Below are 26229 nucleotides of genomic sequence, written 5' to 3'. Positions count from 1 at the left end.
CTAGGCCCAGGGGCAATGGTTTGGAGCTGAAGCAGGGCAGAGTTAGGCTGGACATGAGGAGGAAGTTGTGCACAGAGAGGCTGGGGAGAGCTTGGCACAGGTTGCCCAGGGAAGTGGTGGAGGCTCCATCCCTGCAGCCCTTCAAGGTCAATCCTGATGGGGTCCTAGGCAGCCTGCTCCACCTGGAGCTGTCCCTGCTGCCTGCAGCAGGGTAGGACAAGAAGCCCTTGGAGGGTCCCATTCTGTGATTCAGGCCATTCCATGGAGTTTACCTACTCAGTCCCAGGCCCAAAACCTGATGGCTGTTGAGTGCCCATCACCACCTCTCCAAACCTTCCCCTGGAAGAGAGCCAGACCTGGCCACGCTGCCCCCCAGCTCCCAGGCCAGCTCCAGCTTTCCCTGCTCCACCAAACCTTCCCTCCCGGATGCAGCGTCAGTGGATTCCCCATCCCAAGAGCCAGCATTCCCTAAGCAGCCAGGCTTCTGTGGACCATAATTTAGGAGCTGCTGATTAATGCCAAGTGCAGCTGTGCTGCCAGGGTGCTGTAATTAATGATGATAAGTTATTAAAGCCGCACCCTTGTGGAGCCGGCAGCGCGGCGGGAGGGAGGGCAGCAGGGCCGGGGGTACTGCGGGACAGCTCCGGCTGCCGAGGGCTGCGAGTCGGGAGAGAAGGGAAGGCTCCAGGGAGACCTCAGAGCAGCCTGAAGGGGGCTATAGGAGACCTGGGGAGGGACTTGGGACAAGGGCTGGGAGTGACAAGCTATGGCTTTTAGCTGGGAGAGGGCAGATTGAGAGTGGAGAGGAGGAAGAAATGGTTGGCAGTGAGGCTGGGGAGAGCCTGGCACAGGCTGCCCAGGGAGACTGTGGCTGCCCCCTGCCTGGAGGTGTTAAAAGCCAGGCTGGAGGAGGCTCTGAGCAACCTGGGCTGGTGGGAGGTGTCCCTGCCCGTGGCAGGGGGCTGGAGCTGGATGCTCTTGAAGGTCCCTTCCAACCCAACCCACTCTGTGATTCTGTGGTTGCTGCTCCATGCTGGCACCTGGACCCTCTGCCCCGGCCAGGGGTCCCAGCCTGCTCCCAGCTTACCCCACCTCACACTCCAGTGGGGGAAATCCCAGTCCCATTCCCATGCTGAGCCAGGGAGGTCTCAGGGGATTTTTACCAGGAGACAAAGTCTCAGCTTGTGAGGGAGGAGCTGCCACCCCGGCTGCCCACCGCTGCCCAGGCATGCCAGCGCCCCGCCGCCATCCCCTACCTGCTCGGGCTTCTCCAGCTGCATCCTGCTCTCTGGAGGTGCCAGGGACTCCTTGGCAGCCTGCTCTGGCAGGAGCCTTGGCCCAGCCATGCCCAGGCTCTGGGAAATGTGGGTCAAGCCGCGGGCTCGCAGCCCAGGCGGCCGGCGCGGGGCCGGGTCCTGCCAGCGCTCACGCTTGTGTCATGCGGAGCAAGTGCAGGACAATTGCCTCCGCCTTTTTGACACCCGTGGAACAAGCAGAACCTGACTGCAAGCAGCAGCTTCCACAACAGCTTCCCACATGCAAATCCCTTCCACGAAGCAGCTGAGAACCTCCATCTCCCCTGGGAGGGAGCCGGGTCCTGCACGCCCAGGAGGATGCGGCTGCGGAGATGGTTTCTGGGCAGGGGGTGGTTCTGCTCCGCAGCTCAGAAGGCTCTCCCCCATCCAGTGGGCAGCTTTAGGCCTTCCCCTTCCTCTTCCACCTCCTGACTCCTCGAAAGGGATCTGCTGGGTTGGTCTAACGAGCTAAGCCTGCCGCAGCAGCCTGGTGCTGGGAGGATGGCTCCGGCCCCAGAGCTCAGAGCCCTCCTGGCTGCATCGTGGCCAAGGAGCCACAATGTCCCCACTGGTGGTGGTGTGGGGGGGTCAGGTCAGCTGGTGGGGGCAAGGAGCAGCTCTTCTGAGGCTGTCAGGGAGGGACAGGACTGGGGGGGATGGAGCAAAAGGAGAAGTGGGGAGCTGGAGATTGGCTGTGAGGAAGAAGTTGTTGGGCAGGAGGGTGGTGAGAGCCTGGCCCAGGCTGCCCAGGGAGGTGGTGGAAGCCTCCTGCTGATGCCTGGAGGTGTTTGCAGCCAGGCTGGAGGTGGCTGTGAGCAACCTGCTGTGGTGTGAGGTGTCCCTGCCCATGGCAGGGGCTTGGAGCTGCCTGAGCCCTGAGCTCCCTTCCAGCTCTGACAGTTCTATGATTCTATAGAGGATCTCAAGGATGGTGCAGAGGAAGCCAGCTGGGATGGTGCTGGTGCTCAGCAGCATTTGGCTCCCAGCTCATAGAATTCCTGAATCATAGAATGGCTTGGAAGGGACATCAGAGATCAGCCAGTTTCAACCCCCTGCCATGGGCAGGGACACCTTCCACCAGCCCAGGCTGCTCAAGGTCTCATCCAGCCTGGCCTTGAACACCTCCAGGGAGGGGGCAGCCATGACCTCCCTTGGCAACCTCCTCCAGAGTCTCTCCACCCTCCTCTTGAAGAACTTCTTCCTCAGCTCCACTCTAACCCTGCTCTGCCCCAGCTTCAAACCATTCCCCCTTGGCCTGGCTCCAGACCCCCTCATGAAAAGTCTCTCTGCAGCCTTCCTGCAGGATCCTTCAGCTCCTGGCAGCAGCTCTGAGGTCCCCCTGGAGCCTTCTCCTCCCCAGGCTGCACAGCCCCAGCTCCCTCAGCCTGTGCTCCCAGCAGAGCTGCTCCAGCCCTGGGAGCAGCTTTGGGTCCTCCCCTGGACTGATCATCCCCATGCACCCCACTGGAGAAGATGCTCTCTGATGGAGGTCCTTAGCTCCTTCCAAGAACATTTCTGACCAACTGCAGGCCACAGCACTCTGGCCAAGCCACAGCCTGAAGCTGGAGCCCCCAGGGGACCCCCCTTGTGCCCCCTCTTTCCTCATCTTACCTGGCCCTGCAGCTGGAGAGAGCGGGAGAGCTCCTCATTCTCCCTGGCAGCCAGCTTCTCCTGCAGCCCCAGCAGCTCCTCCTGCAGTCGCAGCTTCTCCTCCTGCAGATGTGCCATGGAGGCCACCACCTTCTGGATCACTGGGAAGGGCCTGGCTGCTGGCAAGCTGGCACGTTTGCCACCACACAGCCTCCCTCCTGCAGCAGGAGCAAAGGTGGAGCCGGTCAGGACCCTGCTGCCTCGCTGGGGACCGGGATGCCAGCTGCGGGGAGGAGTCGCCAGGGGCTGGGCTGGGGGATGGGAGAGTGGGAAGTGGGACTTGGAAAGATCCATGGAGAGCTGTGACATGCCAGGGGGTGCATCTCGAATGCCATGGGGCTGGCCACAGCCTGCCAGGCTAATGGTGGGGAGCTGGCTGGGTGAGAGCCTGTGGGGGGCAGCAAGCTGATCCCAGCAGAGCATCCTAGACCCTAACACCGAGTGCCTGCCCTCAGCATGGGGACCCAGCCCCACCACACACTGAGAGCCAGAGAGTCATAGAATGGCTTGGGTTGGAAGGGACCCTCAAGATCACCCAGTCCCAAGCCCCCTGCCGTGGGCAGGGACCCCTCCCATCAGCCCAGGCTGCTCAAGGCTTTGAACACCTCCAGGCAGGGGGCAGCCACAGCCTCCCTGGGCAGCCTGTGCCAGGCTCTCCCCAGCCTCACTGCCAACAATTTCTTCCTCCTCTCCACTCTCAGTCTCCCCTCTCCCAGCTCCAAGCCATTGCCTCTCGTCCTGGCACTCCCAGCCCTTGTCAAAAGTCCCTCCCCAGCTCTCTTGTAGCCTCCCTCAGGCACTGGAGGGCTGCTCTAAAGCCTCTGGACCTGCTTCAACACTTCCATGTCCTTCGTTCTTACACTGGGGGCTCCAGAACTGCTGTCTCAGCACCCTCACTGGAAAGAACTTCCTCCTGAGCTCCAATCCAAATCTGCCCCCACCTCAAGCTTCAGTCCCTTCCCTCTCACTCTATCACTCCAAGCCCTCTGCAAGCTGCTGCTGCCTCACTCAGATAACAACCACCTCGGCCAGGCTGCTCTGACTCACCCCCAGCATCCTTTGGCTTTCTGTTTTTTTCCCCCTGAATGAGCAGGTGCTGCTGGAAGCTGCTGTGTGATCATCTTATTAAAGAGTGCATCACTGCCCAGAAAGATGATGGAAGCCAAATTAAAGTGACACTGGGTACCCTGAGAGGCCCCTGGATTGCCCAATCCTCGTGGCGTTGGGCTTTGGAGCTGCCCTGGCTGTGATTTGCTTTTAACCACGGCTCTTCTGCCTGCTTTAATGGAGCCACCGAGTGCTGACAGCACTCAAGCTGGCCCTAACATCAGAGCCCTTCCAGATGAAACCCTGAATGACTTTCCTGAGAAGACATGAGCTGGCCCTGACTCACTGCCAACGTGGGGATGAGGCATGGAGGCGGCGGAGGGCAAAGCTGGATCCTGGCTGCCCAGCACCCAGCCCTGCCCAGCCTGAGGTGGTAAAAGCAGGAGGTGATGCTGGGAATGGCTTTGCTGCTCCCAGGCAGATGCTGCCTGCCTAGTGGGAACGTCCTGAATAGGAGAGGAATGGGACTTTGGGGGTGTTTTGGCCTGGGAAGCAGACTTTCTGCCTTGAAAAGGAGTTAAGGAGTCAGGAGAGCGGCAAAGGTCTGCAGCAGTGCTGGCCGGGGTTTGGCTTCCTGCCTCGGGCAGGACACCCTGGGAGGGTGCTGGTGGGGACACAGCTTTCTCTTTCCATGCCTAAAGCGTGGCCCAGCTCAGGCAGGGGCCACAAAGGTGATCAGAGGGCTGGGGAACCTCTGCTGTGAGGACAGGCTGGGAGAGTTGGGGCTGTGCAGCCTGCAGGAGAGAAGGCTGCAGGCAGAGCTCAGAGCTGCAGCTGCAGAGCTGCAGGGCAGCTGCAGGCAGGCTGGGGAAGGACTGCTCAGAAGGGGCTGTGGGGCTAGGCCCAGGGGCAATGGTTTGACACTGCAGCAGGACAGAGTTAGGTTGGACATTAGGAAGTTCTTCCCCATGAGGGTGGTGAGGCACAGGTTGCCCAGGGAGGTGGTGGAGGCTCCCTCCCTGCAGCCCTTCAAGGTCAGACTTGATGGGGCCCTTCAACAACCTGCTCTAGTTAGAGATGTTCCTCCTGCCTGCAGAGGGGTTGGACGAGATGACCTTTGAGAGCCCCTTCCAACCCAATGCATTCTATGATTCCATGTCCCCTTTAAACCCCAAACTCCTCGAGTTAACAAGAAAAGCAGCTCTCAGCCCCTGAGGAGCCTGCAGGGGTAAGGCCCAAGGTTAGAGGAGCCAAAGGGCTCCCGCATGGAGCCTGCCTGTCTGCACCCACCAGCCCCAGCCTGGCACCTAAGGCTTCTGCAGCCACACCACCTGCAGGTCAGACTGCAGGGCAGGGGTGATCCCACGTGGGTTCCACACTCCTCTCCTGGCTCCAGCACCTTCCTCCTTCAGGAGGAGCCCTGGGAGAGGAGCTGCTGGCCAGACCTGCGTTACCTCCGCCCCGGGCAGAGGCGCTGCTGGCAGGAGCTGTGCAGGGCAGGTGCAGCACACTGATCCCCTGCCTCTTCTCCAGGAGGCCCCTTGGGAAAGGCAACCCCTGCCCCAGCTCTGCCACTGCCACACAGACCCCCACAGCCTCCTGCATCCCTGCCCCTTCCCAGCAGGAGCTGCTCAGAGATGCACCCTGCCCGGCACAGTCCTGATGGGGAGGGATGGGAAACCAAAGGGTTCCACCTGCTCAGCACAGCCACTCCTGCAGCAAGCTCTTCATGGGCTCATGGAATCCATGGACTCATGGAATCAGAGAACCCCAGAGCTGGCAGGGTGGGAAGGGACCTCAAGGCTCAGGCATCTCCAAGCCCCTGCCATGGGCAGGGACACCTCACACCACAGCAGGTTGCTCACAGCCACCTCCAGCCTGGCTGCAAACACCTCCAGGCATCAGGAGGAGGCTTCCACCACCTCCCTGGGCAGCCTGGGCCAGTGCCAGTCATGGAACCATGGAATGGCACCACGAGGCCTACATTTCCCTGCAGAGGGAGGCCAGAGAGGTGGCTTTGCTGGTGCTCACCTGCTTAAATAATTCATGGCTTGCCTGCTGCCACCCAGCAGCTGCCTGGTGTTTGGTTTCTCCCAGGGCTTGCTACCCCCAGCCCCGTGAGCTGCAGCCACCTGGCTGTGTGCACCCCAAAAGAGGAGGGGTCCCCTCTGCAGGTACTGGGCAGCCACCCCATAGCTCCCCTCCCTGCACCCTGGCTTCCCATGCCCCCATACCTGCTTTCTCCAGGTTCATGGCGGAGGCTGCCTGCGTCGGGGTGGCAGCTGCCAGCTCCTGGGGGCACACTGCTGGCTCCTCCGTGGCTGGCGCTGGGCTCTGGGGGTGGCTCTCCTGCTGCTGCTGCTGCTGCTGCTGCTCACCTGCTGTCTCCTGCAGGGCCTGTGGCTGTGGGAAGAAGCAGGATATGAGATCAGCAATCCATGAAACCGCAGAGCCAAGGGAACCTCTGAAGATCATCCAGTCCAACCCCCGCCCCCTGCCCTGCTAGAGCAGGGACACCCAGAGTGGGGCACCCAGAGTGGGGCACCCAGGCACATGTCCAGGCAGATTTGGAATGCCTCCAGAGAAGGAGAGCCCTCAACTCTGGGCAGCCTGCTCCAGAGCTCTGCCACCCTCAAAGGGGAGAAGTTTGTCCTTATGCTTATGTGGAACCTCCTCTGTTCTGATTTCTGTCGTGGACATCAAACTGCTGGAGGGGGTCCAGAGGAGGCCACCGAGATGCTCAGAGGGCTGCAGAACCTTCTCCTATGGGGACAGGCTGGGAGAGTTGGGGCTGTGCAGCCTGGAGAAGGGAAGGCTCCAGGGAGACCTTGGAGCAACCTCCCAGTGCCTGAAGGGGCTCCAGGAGAGCTGGGGAGGGACTTTGGACAAGGGCTGGGAGTGCCAGGATGGGGGACAGTGGCTTTGAGCCGGGAGAGGGCAGAGTGAGAGTGGAGAGGAGGAAGGAATTGTTGAAAGTGAGGCTGGGGAGAGCCTGGCACAGGTTGCCCAGGGAGGCTGTGGCTGCCCCCTGCCTGGAGGTGTTCAAAGCCTTGAGCCACCCGGGCTGGGGGGAGGGGTCCCTGCCCACGGCAGGGGGGTTGGAGCTGGGTGAGCTTTGAGGTCCCTCCCAACCCAACCCCATATTCATAGATGTGGTGGGCACAGTGCCAGCAAGATGGCATTTCACCAGGCTGGCCAGGAAGGGCCAGCAGAGGGCAGGACAGTGGGACCTGGGAGAACCCTTCCTGAGGGATTTCAGCCTTGGGAAGCTGCTCTCAGGAACTTACTGTGTGGCTTTCAGTTGCCCCCCCCATAAGCAACTCCTTTCCTCAGCCTGGGCATGCAGTTAGCACTCAGCAGCATCAGATTGTCTCTCTGGGGTCTAAAAAGGAAAGCCCCTCGGCTTGCAGGCAGGGTGGGAAGCAAAGCTGTGAGCCACAGCTTGGGCAGTGCCGTGCCCCATGGCATAGAACAGAGAATGCCACCCTGGCAGGAGCTGGAAGGGACCTCTGGAGATTCATAGCATGGTTTGGATTAGAAGAGACCTGAAAGATCATCCAGGTCCAACCTCCCTGCCAGAGCAGGTTGTACAGGATGGCATCCAGGTGAGTTTTGAGTGACTCCACCACCAGCCTGGGCAGCCTGCCCCAGTGCTCTGCCACCCTCAAAGCAAAGAGTTTCTCCTCATGGTTAGGTGGAACTTTTTGTGCCCCCAGTTTGTGCCCATTACTCCTTGTCAGGGGGAAAGAAAGGGGGGGAAAGAAAGGGGGGAAAGAAAGGGGGGAAAGAAAGGGGGGAAAGAAAGGGGGGAAAGAAAGGGGGGAAAGAAAGGGGGGAAAGAAAGGGGGGAAAGAAAGGGGGGAAAGAAAGGGGGGAAAGAAAGGGGGGAAAGAAAGGGGGGAAAGAAAGGGGGGAAAGAAAGGGGGGGAAAGAAAGGGGGGGAAAGAAAGGGGGGAAAGAAAGGGGGAAAAAGGGAAAGGGGGAGGGGCTGCTGGGGTTGGTTTGTTGTTTTTTAAGCCCAGTTTAAGAGAGCAGCACAGCATGGGTGGCTCTGGGCAAGCTGCCACTCTCCCCTGCCCTGCTCAGAAGTCCCTTTTTCTCCTATCTTATCTCAGGGCCCCTGGCACCAAGCCACGGGCTGGCGCTGCCAGGGGAAGCTGCCTCACCCCGGGCAGAGGGGTAGAATGCCGTGGCACACGCCAAGCATTTCCGAGGGTAATTGGGGAGGCAGCGCCCTCCCGGAGGAGCTGCGTCTGTGCCGCTCCTCTCTCTCGCTGGAGAGCTGCGGGGAGGATGTTCGCCGGAGGGAGCCCATCAAGGCTGCCGGGAGATAAGGAGATGTTTTCCTTCTTTTCAAAGCGCGGGGAGGGGGGGGGGGTGTGTGGAAATTTGAATGATTTGCCTGAAGCCCAGCGTGAACTGATGGCAGCACCAGCGGCACGCAGTGTCCTGACACCACCGGCCCGGCCCAAGTGGCCTCCCGCCTTCTCCTTCTCCTCCTCCATCCCACACCACCTCCTGGCACTGCATTTTCTTATCACCGTTCTGCCTTGATCTCTGCTGCCTACGTGACCCTGGAATGCCCCAGAAAAACTGCCTGTTATTCCAGGCTGTGCCTTGGAAATGGTTTCCCCTTCTTTCAATGCCTCCTGACTTCCCAGAGGTTCTCCTTTCCTTCCAATCCGGGCAGCAGCTCTTCTTAAAGCCTGTGGTGCCAGGCTTGAGGAGGAAACCAGCTGTGGTGATGCCAGGGGGCCTGTCGGCCTCCACCGAGGGATGGGGGAGCGAGGCGAGGGGCAGGGGGATGGGGGGAGCGAGGCGAGGGGCAGGGGGATGGGGGAGCGAGGCGAGGGGCAGGGGGACGGGGGGAGCGAGGCGAGGGGCAGGGGGACGGGGGGAGCGAGGCGAGGGGCAGGGGGACGGGGGGAGCGAGGCGAGGGGCAGGGGGACGGGGGAGCGAGGCGAGGGGCAGGGGGACGGGGGGAGCGAGGCGAGGGGCAGGGGGACGGGGGGAGCGAGGCGAGGGGCAGGGGGGACGGGGGAGCGAGGCGAGGGGCAGGGGGACGGGGGGCATCCTTCATGCCCCACAGAAGAACACCAGCCAAACCAACACCCTCCCTCCCCGAAGCTGCGGCCCAGCTCAGTGCTCCTCACCTGGAGAGCCAGGCAGAGCCCGCGGGGGCTGGCAGCGTCCTGCCAGCTCACGCCGAGGATTTTACGCTGAAGCAGCGCCGGCAGCAGCGGCGGCTCCCGGCGGGAGGCGTCTGCCCCGCTCCCGGTGGCGACCGTGTCCTGCCCCTGGCCTGAGGTGGAGCAAAGAGCGTCACTGCCATCAACCTCATCCTCCCCTCAGGATGGACAACACGCAGCCTTCAGCCTCGCTCAGCAAACTCTCCTCCTCCTCCTCCTCTTCCCCCCCCCCCCCCGGCTCCCGCCACGGCGCCGCTGTGGCAGAGACGTTCCGTGGGCTTGATTAATAATAATAAAGAAATGATAATTATGTTAATTAGAAACAATTAGCCCTTCGGGGGGCGGAGGCTGGCTGCCGGTGACTAGTGATGAAGAATCGCAGGGTGCAGCATCCCCGGCCGTCCTCTGCAGGGCTCGATCTGTCCCCTCGGCTGGGGACATCCTAACCCCCACCCCCTCCGCCTCGCCAAGCCGCTTCGGCCCCTGCCAGCCTCAGCTCCCTCCCTCCACTGCCCTCAAATGTTTCCTTTCCTTGTCGTGCAGCCAAGGCCAGCAGCTCCCTGCCCTTCTGAGCCATACAGAAGCAAAACAGCATCTCAAGGAGCTTTCCCCACCCCCCCACGGCTGCGTCCAGGAAAGAAGCTGGCAAAAGGCTATGCCCCGATAAGAACTGCTTGGGGGGATCCCCGTTTGCCCTCCTCGTCATCCCCTCCTCACCCCCCACCCCCCCCCGCCGCCACAAGCTCTGCCACCGCCATGGGCACTCAAAGAGGAGGTAACCACCACAGGCATTCAAATGGATTCTCTAGCAGGCAAGAAAAAAGCCAAGCCAAACAAAACCCCCAAACGAGCCACAAAGAAAACCTCTTAACGCTGTCTTATCCCCCTCAAAAAAACCCCAAAATCCTCCGGGGGGGGCTGGGGCTGGAGGCAGCAGCAGCATTTGGAGGGAGATGTGCCCTGATGGAGTCAGTCCATTGCCCTGGACTTCTTCCCAGGCTGTAATTAGCCACAACGCCCAGCGGATGCCCGGCTAAAAGACGCTGAGCTCCTCACCCTGGCACAGGCAGCAGCCGCCGGGCAGAGGAAGAGGCTGAAGTACCTCCCTCCGGTCTCTTTTTGGAGGGTTCGATCTCAACCAGCTCTCCACCCGGGCTGGCCCAAACGCCGGGGAAGAAGCAAGCGCCTGGCTAAGTGTCCCTCTGCACACAGGGGTGGCCAACAACCACCCCAAAAAAAAGCCCAAACAGGGGAGGTTCACCCTCTCCCTTTGCCGAAACCACCGGGGAGGGAGGGAGGGAAGGAGGGAGGAGGGAAAAGCTGTTTCCCAACAAGCAGCTGCAGGTCGGGGCAAGCGGTCGCCTGCCAAGCAGCTCACTGCGGAGAAAAGCCCTCGACTAAACTCACCTACGGGGGGCTGCGCAGCGGGGAGGGAGGAGGGACCCTTCCCAAAGAGCTGAGGCTGGGGAGGAGGGAGCCCCCCCCCTCCCCCCCCGGTCGTCCCTGCCCTGCGTATCGCTGCGGTCTCTTTCTTACTCGTTAAATGTTAACCTTCCTCCCTTCCGCGGGAAGCTTAGGGGAAAGGCAAAGAGGGGGCAACGGAGCTTTGCCTTCTGCTCGCACCACCCCGCACCCCCTCCCCCCGCCCCGCACAGCTGCCTACCACTTCGTGCCTCCTTCGGAGGAGTCTCCGTTTCCCAAAGGCCGAGCTCGGCGCGGAATGCAATGTGAAAAATGCAGGCTGGCCTGTTCCTGGCCTCTCCTTCCCCCGGGCGGGAGCGGGGCAGGCTGAGCCCAAGGCGGGCAGGGGACGAGCCGCCGAGCCCTACTCACCGTCCAGGAGCCGGTCCTTGGTCTTCCAGGCGGATCCGGCAGAGGGTACGGATCCCAGATCCCAGGCTGGGTGGGATGCGATCATGGCACGGGGGTCCCAAGGGCAGCGACTCCTCTGTGGGCAAGGGCAAGGAGAAACATCTCAGCCATGTCTCAGCTGTACCAGCCCGCAAGCCCAAGGGGATGGCGCTGGAGCAAATCCCGGCCCCGATTCCCGGATCCCGTGGAAAGTTGCATCAATCCCGAATCCCAGCGGCGGGGCTGGGCGGTGGAAGCCCCGGGTTCCCTCCGTGCTCCCGGCGGATGTGACATAAAGCGTGTCTGTCATTAATTTACTCATTCCTGAAGCCCTTCCAGGCTCCTCCTCGCTGCCACTCGGGGGTTACGCACCGATGAACTCCAGCACCGCTCGCAGCCCCCCGCCCGCAGCCGGGCCCGGGGCTGCTCCGGCGTGGGAAGCGGCGCGGAGCCGCCCGCTGCCGCCCCGCCCGCCGCGGAGGGTCCTTGTTCGCCCAGCCGGTGGCCCCGGGGAGGATGAGAACGCCCCGGCAGGGCTGGGTGCTCCCGGTCCCATATCCCGGGCCCGGTTCCGCTCCTGGTGCGCAGGAGGTGCAGCCCCGCCCCGCACAGCCCCGGTGCCGGTCCCGGTGCCGGAGAGGGTTCCGGTGAGCGGAGACACCGCAACGCCCCGCTCCACCCCACCGGTCCCCGAGCCGGTGCCGACCGCGGAGCCGGTGCCGGCGGCGCCGCCCGCTGCAGGCTAACGGGGAACCGCTCTCTGGCCGCCGCCCCGCCGGCTCCGTGCCGGCCGCCCGTCAATCCCTCAGACAAAGGAAGCCCCGAGCCGAGCCGGGCCGGGCCGGGCCAGCCCCGTTTCTCTCCCCGCCTCACCCCGGTGGTGCCGGTGCCGGCCCCTGGGGGCCACTCACCGGGGCGGCGGTGGCGGCACCGGCGGGGCAGCCAGCGGCGGCCCCGGCCCCGCCCTCCTGGGCACTTCGGTAACGGAAACGCCGAGCTCCGCCCCGCTCCCGTTGCCACGGAAACTCTCGAAACCCCCCGACGGGCGGCGGAGGAAGGGCTGCCCTCTCCCCTTCCTCACATCCCAACCCCGGCACCGGCGGTGCCGGGGGACACTGCCCCCGGGGACTTCCCGGTGAATCCCCTGGGCGTCCAGCCCCTCTTGCCGGAGCCCTACGGAGCTCCGGGGAGCGCTGACGTCCCCCCAGCTGTTCACAGGGCATCGCAGTCTCCCCCCGAAACCCCCCATCCCCCGGTACGTCCCTGACCCTTGACATCCCTGTCCTCTTCGGGGAGCTCTGGTGTACCCCCATCCTGCCCCATACCCCCTGGCATGGCTCTCTGGAGAGCTCCTGCCCCCATCCTGCCCCATACCCCCTGGCATGCCTCTCTGGGGAGATCCTACCCCCATCCTACCACCACACCCCCTGGCATGGCTCTCTGGGGAGCTCCTACCCCCATCCTGCCCCACACCCCCTGGCATGGCTCTCTGGGGAGCTCCTACCCCCATCCTGCCCCATACCCCCTGGCATGGCTCTCTGGGGAGCTCCTACCCCCATCCTGCCCCCACACCCCCTGGCATGGCTCTCTGGGGAGCTCTGGTGTACCCCCATCCTGCCCCATACCCCCTGGCATGGCTCTCTGGAGAGCTCCTACCCCCATCCTGCCCCCACACCCCCTGGCATGGCTCTCTGGGGAGCTCCTACCCCCATCCTGCCTCCACACACCCTGGCATGGCTCTCTGGGGAGCTCTGGTGTACCCCCATCGTGCTCCACACCCCCTGGCATGGCTCTCTGGGGAGCTCCCACCCCCATCCTGCCCCACACCCCCTGGCATGGCTCTCTGGGGAGCTCTGGTGTACCCCCATCGTGCTCCACACCCCCTGGCATGGCTCTCTGGGAGCTCCTACCCCCATCCTGCCCCCACACCCCCCTGGCATGGCTCTCTGGGGAGCTCTGGTGTACCCCCATCGTGCCCCACACCCCCTGGCATGGCTCTCTGGGAGCTCCTACCCCCATCCTGCCCCCACACCCCCTGGCATGGCTCTCTGGGGAGCTCTGGTGTACCCCCATAGTGCCCCACACCCCCTGGCATGGCTCTCTGGGGAGCTCCTACCCCCATCCTGCCCCACACCCCTGGCATGGTTCTCTGAAGCCGTCTTCCCCAGCACCGAACCCCAGCTGAACTCTCTCTGCTGCTCTCTTGCCTGGGGGACAATGTGGGCAGAGCCACTGGCACCAGTGTGAAGATGATCACAGTGCCAGTGACCCACCCACTGAGGACCAGCGATGCCAACCCATGCCCTCTCCATCTGCCACCACCAAACCTCCTTCCGAAGGTTGGCACAGCTGCTGGCACCGATGCCGAGTGACACCCCCGGGCTAGCAGGAGCCCCTGGGGAGGCAGATTTCAGCAGGAACCCTCAGCCCTGGGTGTGAGGAGAAGCTCACAAGGTGCCCTGGCACCTCTCCAAAGGCCTTGCTCGGTGTCAGGAAGGCTCCAAACCTGCCTGCATTAACCCTCCTGTGGAGGCACTTTCGGGGTGTGCTCCCTGCCTGCCCTGCCTGCCTTGCACACACGCTCAGCCCTCCTGCTGGTGGCTGCTTTGGGTGCCCCAAGTTACTCAGGGCTTGCTCAGGGTGATTAACTGGCACTGCTGGATGCTTCCCACAACAAACAAACTCCACCTTGGCATCCCTGCTGGCGGCAGAGGGTGCCCTGTGCTGATGGCTCACCCTGGCCTGCTGCTGAGCTACCCTGCGTGGGATGCAGGTTGGGTGCCAGCCTTGTGGCTTCTCAGGAAGAAGTTCTTCCTTCTGCCTTCTTAGCAAGAAGCTCTTCAGTAGGAGGGTGGGGAGGCTCTGGAATAGGAGGGGAGAGAGACTCTGGAATAGGAGCTGAGGCTCTGGAATAGGAGGGGAGAGAGACTCTGGAATAGGAGGGGAGAGAGACTCTGGAATAGGAGCTGAGGCTCTGGAATAGGAGGGGAGAGGGACTCTGGAATAGGAGGGGAGAGAGACTCTGGAATAGGAGGTGAGGCTTTGGAATAGGAGGGGAGAGGGACTCTGGAATAGGAGGGGAGAGAGACTCTGGAATAGGAGGTGAGGCTTTGGAATAGGAGGGGAGAGGGACTCTGGAATAGGAGGGGAGAGAGACTCTGGAATAGGAGGGGAGAGAGACTCTGGAATAGGAGCTGAGGCTCTGGCACAGGTTGCCCAGGGAGGCTGTGGCTGCCCCCAGCCTGGAGGTGTCCCAGGCCAGGCTGGATGAGGCCTTGAGCAGCCTGGGCTGGGGGGAGGGGTCCCTGCCCATGGCAGGGGGTTGGAACTGGATGATCTGTAAGGTTCCTTCCAAGCCAACCCATTCCATGGTTCTATGAACCCAAGAGCACTGCTGGGGCTGGGAGCCTCTCTAACTAATGGAGCTGGAGGGAGAGAGCTTTGTGTGCCCAGCAGGACCAGGGAAGCAATTGTGCTCCTGTGCTGGGCACTGGTGAGGGAGGCTGCACCTTGAATCCTGGGGTCAGCTTTGGGGCCCTCACTCCCAGCAGGAAGGACATTGAGGGCTGGGGCAGGGCCAGAGAAAGGCAACTAAGCTGGGGAAGGGTCTGGAGGAGAGGGCTGGGGAGGAGCAGCTGAGGGAGCTGGGGGTGTGCAGCCTGGAGCAGAGGAGGCTGAGGGCAGTAGATGTCCTCTGCAGTCCCTTCCAACCTGAGCCGTTCCGTGACTGGGCAGGAGATGGCTCTGCCCACCAGTGGGGTCCACTCCCTTTGAGCCAGGGGGCTGTCACCTCCCACCCAGCCATGCTCTGTCACAGCCTTTCACTCACTCCCAGCAGGCTTTTGAGCAGGATTTGGCCCTGTCCTCTCACTCCTGGCATCCTCAGAGACCTTCCAACACACCACCCCATGCCCTGCCAGTCCCAGGGGCGGCATTGACAGGGAGCCACCAGGCAGAAGAAGCTGCTCCAGCCACTCACTCCAGAGAGAAGGGCTGGAAAGGGTCACCTCCATGCCACAGTATCACAGCAGGGACCTCAGAGATCACTGAGTCCACACCCCCCCAGCCAGAACAGGTCCTCAAGCCCCAGGCACAGTGCCTCGTCCATGAGAAGCAAATGCTTGCCCTAGCCCCACAGCTACCTCCTGCTCTGTGCCTTGGCTGCTGTCCCCACTCAGCCAGCACAGCAAGAAGGCCCCCAGAGACCCTTCCAGCATCTGCAGATCGATGCCAGCCCTTTGTTTCATCCTCCCCAGCTCAGAGCCTGCAGAGAGGCTGCAGAGGGATAGCTGTGCCTGGAGACAAACACAGCCATAGAGGGCAGTGGCTTGGAAGGGACCCTCTAAGGTCAGCTCTTCCCAACCCCCCTGCAGTCAGCAGGGACACCTCCAACTATCACAGAATCCCAGAGGCCAGCTTGGGTGGGACCCCAGGGACCAACCTTTCTAGGGGATGGGGGAGCTGCAGTGAGCTGCCCTGCAGCCTGGCAAGCTGGGCATTGACAGTGCCCACTGCAGGGCACTCCCCTGCTGCCCCTGGGAGCTGATCCCAGTGCCTGGCTGTGCCCAGGGGGAAACCTCTCCTGCTGGAGCCCAAGGGGAGTCTCCCCAGCAGGAACTTGCCCTCCTCACCCCGGTCTCCTCCCTGGGGCTCCTTGCAGCCACCCTCCATGCACTGCTCCATGCTGATAAGGTCTCCCCTAAGCCCTCTCCTCTCCAGGCTGAACCAGCCCAGCTCCTGCCAGCCTCTCCTCCCCTGGCAGAGGGCTGCCAGCTCTCTCCCCACTGCCATGGCCCCCTGGGCACCATCAGCATCCTCCCCCTCCCAGCCAGGCCACAGCCAGCACAGGCAGGTTGGGTTGGGTGAGCTCAGGAGTCTCAGTTCCTGCTGGAGCCCAAGGGGAGTCTCCCCAGCAGGACCTTGCCCTCCTCACCCCTTGTCTCCTCCCTGCCAAAAGGGAGTCTCCCCCCTAGGTAGCCACCCTTCATGGTGGCATCCTGCACTGGATCAGGGTGCTCAGGGCACCATCAAGTTTGACCCTGAGTGTCTCCAGGGATGGGGACCTCCACCACCACCTCTCTGGGCAACCCCTTCTGCTGCTCCAGCACCTCCACAGCAAAGAACTTCCTCCTGATGTCCAACCTAACCCTCCCCTGCCCTAGTTTCAAACCACTGCCCCTTGTCCCACCCTGAGCAGGCCCTCCCCACCTCCTCCACGGGCACAGAGGGGCCCTTGGGGGCCTGCAGCAGTTGTGTTGCTCTGCATCAATATCTGTGCAGCTCCTCTGGTGATCAGAGTGGGAGATAAAAGCTGCTCCCTGACAGCAGCTGTGGTGCCAGCTCATCACCCACTTCATTTGCAAGCTGGGAGGGTAAAATAAATATTGATGGGGAGGGTTTTAACTGGGAAGTCATCTCCTGGCTCTTGGAAGGCTGCAGGTTTGTTGGGTGCCATTATGCAATGCATCTAAGTTGGCTCCATTACATCAAATCAGGCTAAATTAATCAGGCCTGGGTGTGAATTCCCCCAGCTTAGAGGGAAAGAACTTCATGAATAAGCAGGCAGCAAAAATCTGAGCTGTGGAAGGTGGTGGTGGTGGTGGGGAGCTGTGCCAGCAGCCACAGTTGCCATGGAGGTGGTGGAGCCTCCAACCTCTGGAGACCTTCAAAACCCTCCTGGCTGTGTCCCTGGGCGACCTTCTCTAGGTGAAGCTGCCTTGGCAGGGGGTGGGGGTTGGACTGGGTGAGCTCCAGAGGTCCCTTCCAACCCTTTATCACTGTGTGATGCAAAGAGCAGCCACTGGAACCCCCACCCCTCCGAGCTGTGGGGCTGACTTTCAGCGAGGATAGCACAGCACACCAGGCACAGAATCCCCCAGGGTCCAGAAGGGGATTATTTAGGGATGGGTGAACACTTGGTGGCTGGGTGCCAGCTCCACTTCCCTTGGCTGTGATGGTGCTTAGCTACAGGAGAGCAGCCTGCAGGAGAAGGCCTTGGGGGTGCCAGGGGTTGGCAAAGTGTCCAGGAGCCAGCACTGGGCTCTGGCAGCCCAGAGCCAGCTGAGTGCTGAGCTGCAGCCAGAGCAGGGAGAGCAGCAGCACAGGGAGGGGATTCTGCCCCTCTGCTCTGCTCTGCTCAGCCCCCACCTGCAGCACTGCCTCCAGCTCTGGGGCCCCCAGCACAAGGAGGACCTGGAGCTGCTGGAGAGGCTCCAGAGGAGGCCACAGAGATGCTGAGAGGCTGCAGAGCCTCCCCTGTGGGGCCAGGCTGGGAGGGTTGGGGCTGTGCAGCCTGCAGGAGAGAAGGCTGCAGGCAGAGCTCAGAGCAACCTTGCAGGAGCTGAAGGGCTCCAGGAGAGCTGGGGAGGGACTGTGGGCAAGGGCTGGGAGTGGCAGGAGCAGGGAGAATGGCTTGGAGCTGGGAGAGGGCAGAGGGAGAGTGGAGAGGAGGAAGGAATGGTTGGCAGGGAGGCTGGGGAGAGCCTGGCACAGGCTGCCCAGGGAGGCTGTGGCTGCCCCCTGCCTGGAGGGGGGATTTGACTTGGTTTGGTTTGACTTGGGCTGGGGGGAGGAGTCCCTGGCCAGGGCAGGGGGCTTGGAACTGAATGATCTTTAAGATCCCTTCCAACCTAAACCATTCTCTGGATCCCTGAGTGCTGTAAACCCCAGGGCTGCTCACTTGCTGCCAGCTGGGCCTGGGGGTGCTGCGGGCAGCGGGCACCCTCCTCACCACCCCCACCCCCCACCCCCCCCCTTGCAGGCATTCCCCTCCCCTGCTTTGAGGGCAATCTCAGCCTGGTCCCTCAGCAGTGCTCCTGCCCTCCTGCCCCCTTCCTGGCTGCCACATCTTGGTGACCTGAGGCCAGCAGGGGCTGGGCTGACCACCGAAGGTTATTTGTGGAGTCGCTGCTTTGCAGGCAGAGAGAAGGCAGTGCCCAGGCAGCTGGGCTGAGTGCCAGGCAGTCCCCCCCCCCCCCCCGCCCAGCACCCAGCAGGTAGCAAGTGGCAAAGGCTCCCCAGATCTCAACCAGCCAGCAGCACCTAAAGCCCAGCCTGCCCTCTGGGGTGGCACCGTCCTGCTGTGGGGGGCAGGCTGCCAGGGGGCTGGGTGGCCCCGGGGTGGGGGGGGGGGTGTTGAGCTCCCTTTGGCTTGTGGCCCCAGCCTGCTCTGGGGGCTGCTGTGAAGTCAGGCAGGTTAAATTCAGCTTTGTTTCTCCTGCCTGGCTGAAGGGGAAGCTCCAGCAGCCGAAAGGCAGCGCTGAGCGGGGCCTCTCGCACGAGGCATCGGCTCTGCCCCTGGCAAATGTTCAACCTACATCTGTAAGGAGGCTCAAAAAAACCAACCCCAGCCACCCCAAAACCCAACCAAACCCAACCCAAACCCATCCAACCCCCCTCCCCCCCCCAAATCCCAGCAAGAATGTAGCTCTCCCTCCTCTCCCTTCAAGCAGCCTCACACTGCAGTCCAGCAGTGCAGGCAGGAGCATCCCTGAAGCCTGCTCTGGATCTGGTGGTCCCTGCAGAAGATTCCAGCCAGGATGGTGGCAGACATAGGATCACAACACACCTAAGGGCTGGAAGGGACCTCAGGAGATCATCCAGGCCAACCCCCCCCCTCCCACCCCTGCCAAAGCAGGGTCACCTAAGGCAGGTCACACAGCAGCACATCCAGGTGGAGCTTGAAAAGTCTCCAGAGCAGGAGAGCATCATAGAACTGTTGGAGCTGGGAAGGTCCTCTGGGATCTCTGAGGCCAACCAGCAGCCTCAGACCACCATGGCCATTAAGCCACAGCCCCAGGTGCTGTGTCCAGACATCTCTGGAACACCTCCAGGCACGCTGACAGGAGACACAGGACCTTAGAACTGCTGAGCTGGGAAGAGACCTTGGAGCTCACCCAGTCCCAGCCACTCATCCCCAGAGCTCACAGTGCTGCTGAGCCCCCAGCACCAAACCACCTCCCTCAGCACCACCTCCAGGCAGATCTGAAACCCCTCCAGGCATGGAGACTCCACCACCTCCCTGGGCAGCCTGGGCCAGGGCCTGGGAACCCTTCCTGGGAAGATATTTTACCTCCTCTCCAACCTGAGCCTCCCCTGGCACAACTTGTGGCCATTTCCTCCCCTTCTATCAGCTGAGACTAGGGAGAAGAGCCCAACCCCCACCTGGCTCCAGCCTCCTTTCAGGGAGCTGTAGAGAGCAGAGAGCTCTCCCCTCAGCCTCCTCTTCCCCAGACTGAGCCCCGGAGCGGGGGGAAGATGCCCCTGGAGCACAGTTCATGAGAGCCCAGCCCATGGCTGCACTTTTGCCACTCCTGAGACTTCTCAGCACTGCAGCACTGACACCGGGGCAGGGATGGACCACCCCCACCCCACCCCACCCCTGCCTTCCTGCCCTGCCCTCTCACACAAAGCCAGGAGCGCTCAGGAAGCCTTAGCAAGCTCCTGAGAAATTGAATACTCATTTTAAAGTTCACCAACTGAATTAATTCGGCCCCGAGGCTCTGATCCTTCAGATAGGGTTGGAGAGGAGGAGCCGGAGAGGGAGGTTGCAAGGCTGCCTGCCAGAACCCCAACAGAGCAGGATGCTGCCGACCCCCGCTGGTGGCAGGGGGCTCTGTCGGCAGCTGTTGGGCTCAGCCCCTCCCTGGCCAGGTGCCAGGAGCTGGTTAGGTCGGGTTTGGGCTGCCAGAGGGGTAGGGCAGCCAGGGCAGCACAAAGGTGATGCAGAGCCGAGGAGCTGAGGCAGAGCAGAGGAGCTGCTGCAGAGCAGAGGAGCTGCTGCAGAGCCGAGGAGCTGAGGCAGAGCAGAGGAGCTGAGGCAGGGCAGAGGAGCTGAGGCAGGGCAGAGGAGCTGAGGCAGAGCCGAGGAGCTGAGGCAGAGCAGAGGAGCTGCTGCAGAGCAGAGAAGCTGAGGCAGAGCAGAGGAGCTGAGGCAGGGCAGAGGAGCTAAGGCAGGGCAGAGGAGCTGAGGCAGAGCAGAGGAGCTGCTGCAGAGCCGAGGAGCTGCTGTAGAACAGAGGAGCTGAGGCAGAGCAGAGGAGCTGCTGTAGAGCAGAGGAGCTGAGGCAGAGCAGAGGAGCTGAGGCAGGGCAGAGGAGCTGAGGCAGGGCAGAGGAGCTGAGGCAGAGCAGAGGAGCTGAGGCAGAGCAGAGGAGCTGCTGCAGAGCAGAGGAGCTGCTGCAGAGCAGAGGAGCTGAGGGAGAGCAGAGGAGCTGCTGCAGAGCAGAGGAGCTGAGGCAGAGCAGAGGAGCTGCTGCAGAGCCGAGGAGCTGCTGCAGAGCAGAGGAGCTGAGGCAGAGCAGAGGAGCTGCTGCAGAGCAGAGGAGCTGAGGGAGAGCAGAGGAGCTGCTGCAGAGCAGAGGAGCTGAGGCAGAGCAGAGGAGCTGCTGCAGAGCCGAGGAGCTGAGGCAGAGCAGAGGAGCTGAGGCAGAGCAGAGGAGCTGCTGCAGAGCAGAGGAGCTGAGGCAGAGCAGAGGGGCTGCTGCAGAGCAGAGGAGCTGAGGGAGAGCAGAGGAGCTGCTGCAGAGCAGAGGAGCTGAGGCAGAGCAGAGGAGCTGCTGCAGAGCAGAGGAGCTGCTGCAGAGCCGAGGAGCTGCTGCAGAGCCGAGGAGCTGCTGCAGAGCAGAGGAGCTGAGGCAGAGCAGAGGAGCTGAGGCAGGGCAGAGGAGCTGCTGCAGAGCAGAGGAGCTGCTGCAGAGCAGAGGAGCTGAGGCAGAGCCGAGGAGCTGAGGCAGGGCAGAGGAGCTGAGGCAGGGCAGAGGAGCTGAGGCAGAGCAGAGGAGCTGCTGCAGAGCAGAGGAGCTGCTGCAGAGCAGAGGAGCTGAGGCAGAGCAGAGGAGCTGAGGCAGAGCAGAGGAGCTGAGGCAGGGCAGAGGAGCTGCTGCAGAGCAGAGGAGCTGAGGCAGAGCAGAGGAGCTGCTGCAGAGCCGAGGAAATGAGGCAGAGCAGAGGAGCTGCTGCAGAGCAGAGGAGCTGAGGCAGAGCAGAGGAGCTGCTGCAGAGCCGAGGAGATGAGGCAGAGCAGAGGAGCTGAGGCAGAGCAGAGGAGTTGAGGCAGAGCAGAGGAGCTGCTGCAGAGCCGAGGAGCTGAGGCAGAGCAGAGGAGCTGAGGCAGAGCAGAGGAGCTGAGGCAGAGCAGAGGAGCTGCTGCAGAGCTGAGGAGCTGAGGCAGGGCAGAGGAGCTGCTGCAGAGCCGAGGAGATGAGGCAGAGCAGAGGAGCTGAGGCAGAGCAGAGGAGCTGAGGCAGAGCAGAGGAGCTGCTGCAGAGCCGAGGAGATGAGGCAGAGCAGAGGAGCTGAGGCAGAGCAGAGGAGCTGAGGCAGGGCAGAGGAGCTGCTGCAGAGCAGAGGAGCTGAGGCAGGGCAGAGGAGCTGCTGCAGAGCCGAGGAGATGAGGCAGAGCAGAGGAGCTGCTGCAGAGCAGAGGAGCTGAGGCAGAGCAGAGGAGCTGCTGCAGAGCAGAGGAGCTGCTGCAGAGCAGAGGAGCTGAGGCAGAGCAGAGGAGCCGGCCAAAAGGACTCAGCTCTGCTGCACTGCACACCAGGGCTCAGCTGCACTGCCCTGCACACCAGGGCTCAGCTCTGCTGCAGTGCACACGAGGGCTCAGCTGCACTGCACCCCAGGGCTCTGCTGCACTGCACTGCACACCTGGGCTCAGCTCTGGTGCACTGCACACCAGGGCTCAGCTGCACTGCCCTGCACACCAGGGCTCAGCTGCACTGCACTGCACACCAGGGCTCAGCTGCACTGCACTGCACACCAGGGCTCAGCTGCGCTGCACAGCACACCAGGGCTCAGCTCTGCTGCACAGCACACCAGGGCTCAGCTGCACTGCACTGCACACCAGGTCTCAGCTCTGCTGCACTGCACACCAGGGCTCAGCTCTGCTGCACAGCACACCAGGGCTCTGCTGCACTGCACTGCACACCAGGGCTCAGCTGCACTGCACTGCACACCAGGGCTCAGCTGCACTGCACAGCACCCCAGGGCTCAGCTGCACTGCACAGCACCCCAGGGCTCAGCTGCACTGCACTGCACACCAGGGCTCAGCTGCACTGCACAGCACACCAGGGCTCAGCTGCACTGCACTGCACACCAGGGCTCAGCTGCACTGCACTGCACACCAGGGCTCAGCTCTGCTGCACTGCACACCAGGTCTCAGCTCTGCTGCACTGCACACCAGGGCTCAGCTGCACTGCACTGCACACCAGGGCTCAGCTCTGCTGCACTGCACACCAGGGCTCAGCTGCACTGCACTGCACACCAGGGCTCAGCTGCGCTGCACAGCACACCAGGGCTCAGCTGCACTGCAGTGCACACCAGGGCTCAGCTGCACTGCACAGCACACCAGGGCTCAGCTGCACTGCACAGCACACCAGGGCTCAGCTCTGCTGCACTGCACACCAGGGCTCAGCTGCACTGCACTGCACACGAGGGCTCAGCTGCACTGCACAGCACACCAGGGCTCAGCTGCACTGCACTGCACCCCAGGGCTCAGCTGCACTGCACTGCACACCAGGGCTCAGCTGCACTGCACTGCACCCCAGGTCTCAGCTGCACTGCACTGCACACCAGGGCTCAGCTGCACTGCACAGCACCCCAGGGCTCAGCTGCACTACACTGCACACCAGGGCTCAGCTGCACTGCACTGCACAGCAGGGCTCAGCTGCACTACACTGCACACCAGGGCTCAGCTGCACTGCACAGCACCCCAGGGCTCAGCTCTGCTGCACTGCACACCAGGTCTCAGCTCTGCTGCACTGCACACCAGGGCTCAGCTGCACTGCACAGCACCCCAGGGCTCAGCTCTGCTGCACTGCACACCAGGGCTCAGCTCTGCTGCCCTCCCTCCCCAGGAATAACTCCTTTCTGTGCAGCCACAGACAGAAGCCACAACTTGGTCATCCTGCTGCATCCAGGCAGCAGGGAGAACTCTGCTCTGGCTCTGGGTGGTGTGAGATGTGGCAGCCACCAGCCAGGAGAGGCAATTCCTTCTCCTGGAAATTCCCTGCCTTGGGGCTAGGTTGCAGAGGCAGAATGACAGAAGCATGGAATCATGGCTCCATAAAATCGTGGCACCATTGGGATCAGGGAGTCACAGAGTCACAGAGCCACAGAATCAGAGTCACAGAATGATGGAACCATGGAAGTGTGGGATCAGAATCATGGAAGTACAGAATCACAGCACCCCAGAATTATAGACTCAAGGAATTATAGGATCAGAATTACAGGGGCCCAGAAATGCAGCAGCCAAGAAACCCAGAGGCACAGAAGCACAAATCGTGGTGCCCCAGAGACAGAGCATCAGAGAAGAGTGGAATCAGAGAGCAGAGGAATCACAGAATTCAAGAGACACAGAATTGTAGAACCAGAGACTCAGAGACTCAGAGACTCACAGTCACAGAATGACTTCAGCTGCCGAAGGCCTCTAAGCTCCTCAAGCCCAACCATTCTCTCACCCTTCCAAGCCTGGTGCCAAGCCATGGCCCTCAGCACCATGTCACCCCCCCTGCAGGGCTGGGGGTTCAGGCAGCTCCCTGGCCAGCCTGGCTAACCCAACCCTCCACATCTCCCTTTTTTTCCCCCTTGCCTTTGGTCTTCATCCTTTTCTTTCAGCTGGCTCCAGGGGCGACTTGCTTTTGGGCTTGGCTGCTCCTGCCTGCCCGAAGCCGGAGGCTGCCAGGCTCATCCTGTGCCAGGCTGGGGAGCTGGCAGCTGCTCTGCAGGAGGGCACAGCTTACCTGCTAAAGTCATTAATGTTTCATGGCATTAACCCAGGCAGGCTCCTGCTAATCAAGCCCTTCTTAGAAACAAGGCTAAGAATAAGCACGAGGAGCCCCAGCTCAGGCTGAGGCTCAGGCTGAGGGCTGCCTGTGCTGGCTTGAGTGAAGCCACTGCAAGGGCAGCCTGACACCAAACCAATTCCATCCAGGAAGGTTTTGTCAGCAAGGAAATAAAATCAGACTGTGCAGGAGAGATTGCTGCCCCCCAGCAGGGAGCTCCTGAGCTGGCAGACCCCCACTAGCCATTCCCTGGCCAGCACTTCAGGACCACCTGCTTGAGCCCTTGGGTACTCTCATAGACTCATAGAATGGGTTGGAAGGGACCCTCAAGAGCATCCAGTTCCAGCCCCCTGCCATGGGCAGGGACACCTCCCACCAGCACAGGTGGCCTGGCCTGGAACACCTCCAGACAGGGGGCAGCCACAGCCTCCCCGGGCAACCTGGACCCTCCAAGGGCCTCCTGTCCAACCCCCCTGCAGGCAGCAGGGACAGCTCCAGCTGCAGCAGGCTGCCCAGGGACACAGCCAGGCTGAGCTGGAAGGGCTGCAGGGATGGAGCCTCCACCACCTCCCTGGGCAGCCTGGGCCAGGCTCTCCCCAGCCTCCCTCTGCACAACTTCCTCCTCGGCTCCAACCTAACTCTGCCCTGCTCCAGCTCCAAACCATTGCCCCTGGGCCTAGCCCCACAGCCCCTTCTGAGCAGTCCCTCCCCAGCCTGCCTGCAGCTGCCCTGCAGCTCTGCAGCTGCAGCTCTGAGCTCTGCCTGCAGCCTTCTCTCCTGCAGGCTGCACAGCCCCAGCTCTCCCAGCCTCTCCCCATAGGGGAAGGTCCTGCAGCCCTCTGCTCATCTCTGTGGCCTCCTTTGGAGCCTCTCCAGCAGCTCCAGGTCCTTCTTTTGTTGGGGGTCCCATAGCTGGATGCAGCCCAGCAGAGCAGAGGGGCAGGATCCCCTCTCTCCATCTGCTGCCCACACTGGTGGCTGAGCTTCATCCTCACTGCAGCCTTGCTGAAGAGGTGAAAGTGCAGGACAAGGTAGGATGCTGCCTGGTGGCAGGCAGGAGCCTTCCCCACTAAAGAGCTTTGCCTGCTGGATATTGAACTGCCTGCAAACTCGCTCTGGGAGCTGATCCAGGCCACTCTGCTGCTTCTGCACTTTTGTGTCCCCCCTATAGATTTGAGCCTGCCCTAGGGGGGTATGGTTCAGTGGGCACCACCCAGCCACTCTGCTTGCACCCCCCCCCCCCAGCATGTGTGGGGCTGCTGGAGCACCACTTTGACACTCTAGAAGCTCTGAGAGCAGGATGGAAACATTATCCTGCTGTGCATTATTGACACTGCTTCTAGATAATGGATGTCCCCCAGCCTGGCACCAGCAAGAGCAGCTCAGAGGGTGGCAGCAGCAGGGCCTGCCCCCAGCTCCTGGGTGGGCATCACAGCAGAGCCCTTTGGACACAGCCTGGGAGTGTGCTGGTTCAGGCATCCACCTACAGCTGAGGTCCTCTTTCCCCAGGGGTGCTCCCAGGCCATACCAGTCAGGATAAAACTCTGTGGAGCACCTGATAGTAGAATAGAATAGAATAGAATAGAATAGAATAGAATAGAATAGAATAGAATAGAATAGAATAGAATAGAATAGAGTAGAGTAGAGTAGAGTAGAATAGAATAGAATAGAATAGAATAGAATAGACCAGACCAGGTTGGAAGAGACCTTCAAGATCATCCAGTCCAACCTATCAACCAATCCAACACCACCTAAACAACTCAACCATGGCACCAAGCACCCCATCAAGCCTCCTCCTGAACACCTCCAGTGATGGTGACTCCACCACCTCCCCAGGCAGCCCATCCCAATGGGCAATCACTCTGTGTAGAACTTCTTCCTAACATCCAACCTAAACCTCCCCTGGCACAGCTTGAGACTGTGTCCTCTTGTTCTGGTGCTGGCTGCCTGGGAGAAGAGCCCAACCCCCACCTGGCTACAACCTCCCTGCAGGGAGTTGCAGAGAGCAAGAAGGTCTCCCCTGAGCCTCCTCTTCCCCAGGCTAAGCAACCCCAGCTCCCTCAGCCTCTCCTCACAGGGCTGTGCCCCAGACCCCTCCCCAGCTTTGTTGCCCTTCTCTGGACACCTTCCAGCAGCTCAACCTCTTTCCTAACCTGAGGAGCCCAGAGCTGGACACAGGACTCAAGGGGTGGCCTGAGCAGTGCTGAGCACAGGGCAGGATGAGCTCCCTGCTCCTGCTGGCCACACTGCTCCTGCTGCAGGCCAGGATGCCTTTGGCCTTCTTGGCCCCCTGGGCACACTGCAGGCTCATGTTCAGCCTACCATCAACCAGTACCCTCAGGTCCCTCCCTCTCTGCCTGGCTGCTCTCAGCCACTCTGCCCCCAGCCTGTGGCACTGCCTGGGGTTGCTGTGG

At 62.0% G+C, this 26229-nt stretch overlaps 1 protein-coding gene across 7 annotated transcripts in view; it reads right to left on the bottom strand.

Moving 5' to 3' along the window:
- KIFC3 (kinesin family member C3) overlaps positions 1-23717 on the bottom strand; it is a 40699-nt gene extending 16982 nt beyond the window's left edge. For 2 of the 7 annotated variants that reach the window (XM_068168371.1, XM_068168372.1), the window contains exons 1-4: positions 11016-11339; positions 9147-9295; positions 6227-6395; positions 2907-3103 (exon numbers count right to left, since the gene is read on the bottom strand). In XM_068168371.1, coding sequence (XP_068024472.1) covers positions 2907-3103; positions 6227-6395; positions 9147-9295; positions 11016-11100 — 600 coding nt within the window. In that variant the 5' untranslated portion in view covers positions 11101-11339. Of the gene's footprint in view, positions 1-1256; positions 1439-2906; positions 3104-6226; positions 6396-9146; positions 9296-11015; positions 11340-11405; positions 11592-23622 lie in introns of those variants that run through there. The other 5 variants (XM_068168370.1, XM_068168373.1, XM_068168375.1 and 2 more) reach the window with 5 other exon arrangements.
- Positions 23718-26229: the final 2512 nt, after the last annotated feature.

This window comes from Melanerpes formicivorus, unplaced genomic scaffold (genome assembly GCF_026170545.1).
Source record: "Melanerpes formicivorus ecotype bairdi unplaced genomic scaffold, bMelFor1.0.p_v2 SCAF_137, whole genome shotgun sequence".
NCBI classification, from domain to species: Eukaryota; Metazoa; Chordata; class Aves; order Piciformes; family Picidae; genus Melanerpes; species Melanerpes formicivorus.
Note: the sequence above shows the minus strand (reverse complement) of the source record. Positions and strands in the feature narration are given on the sequence as shown.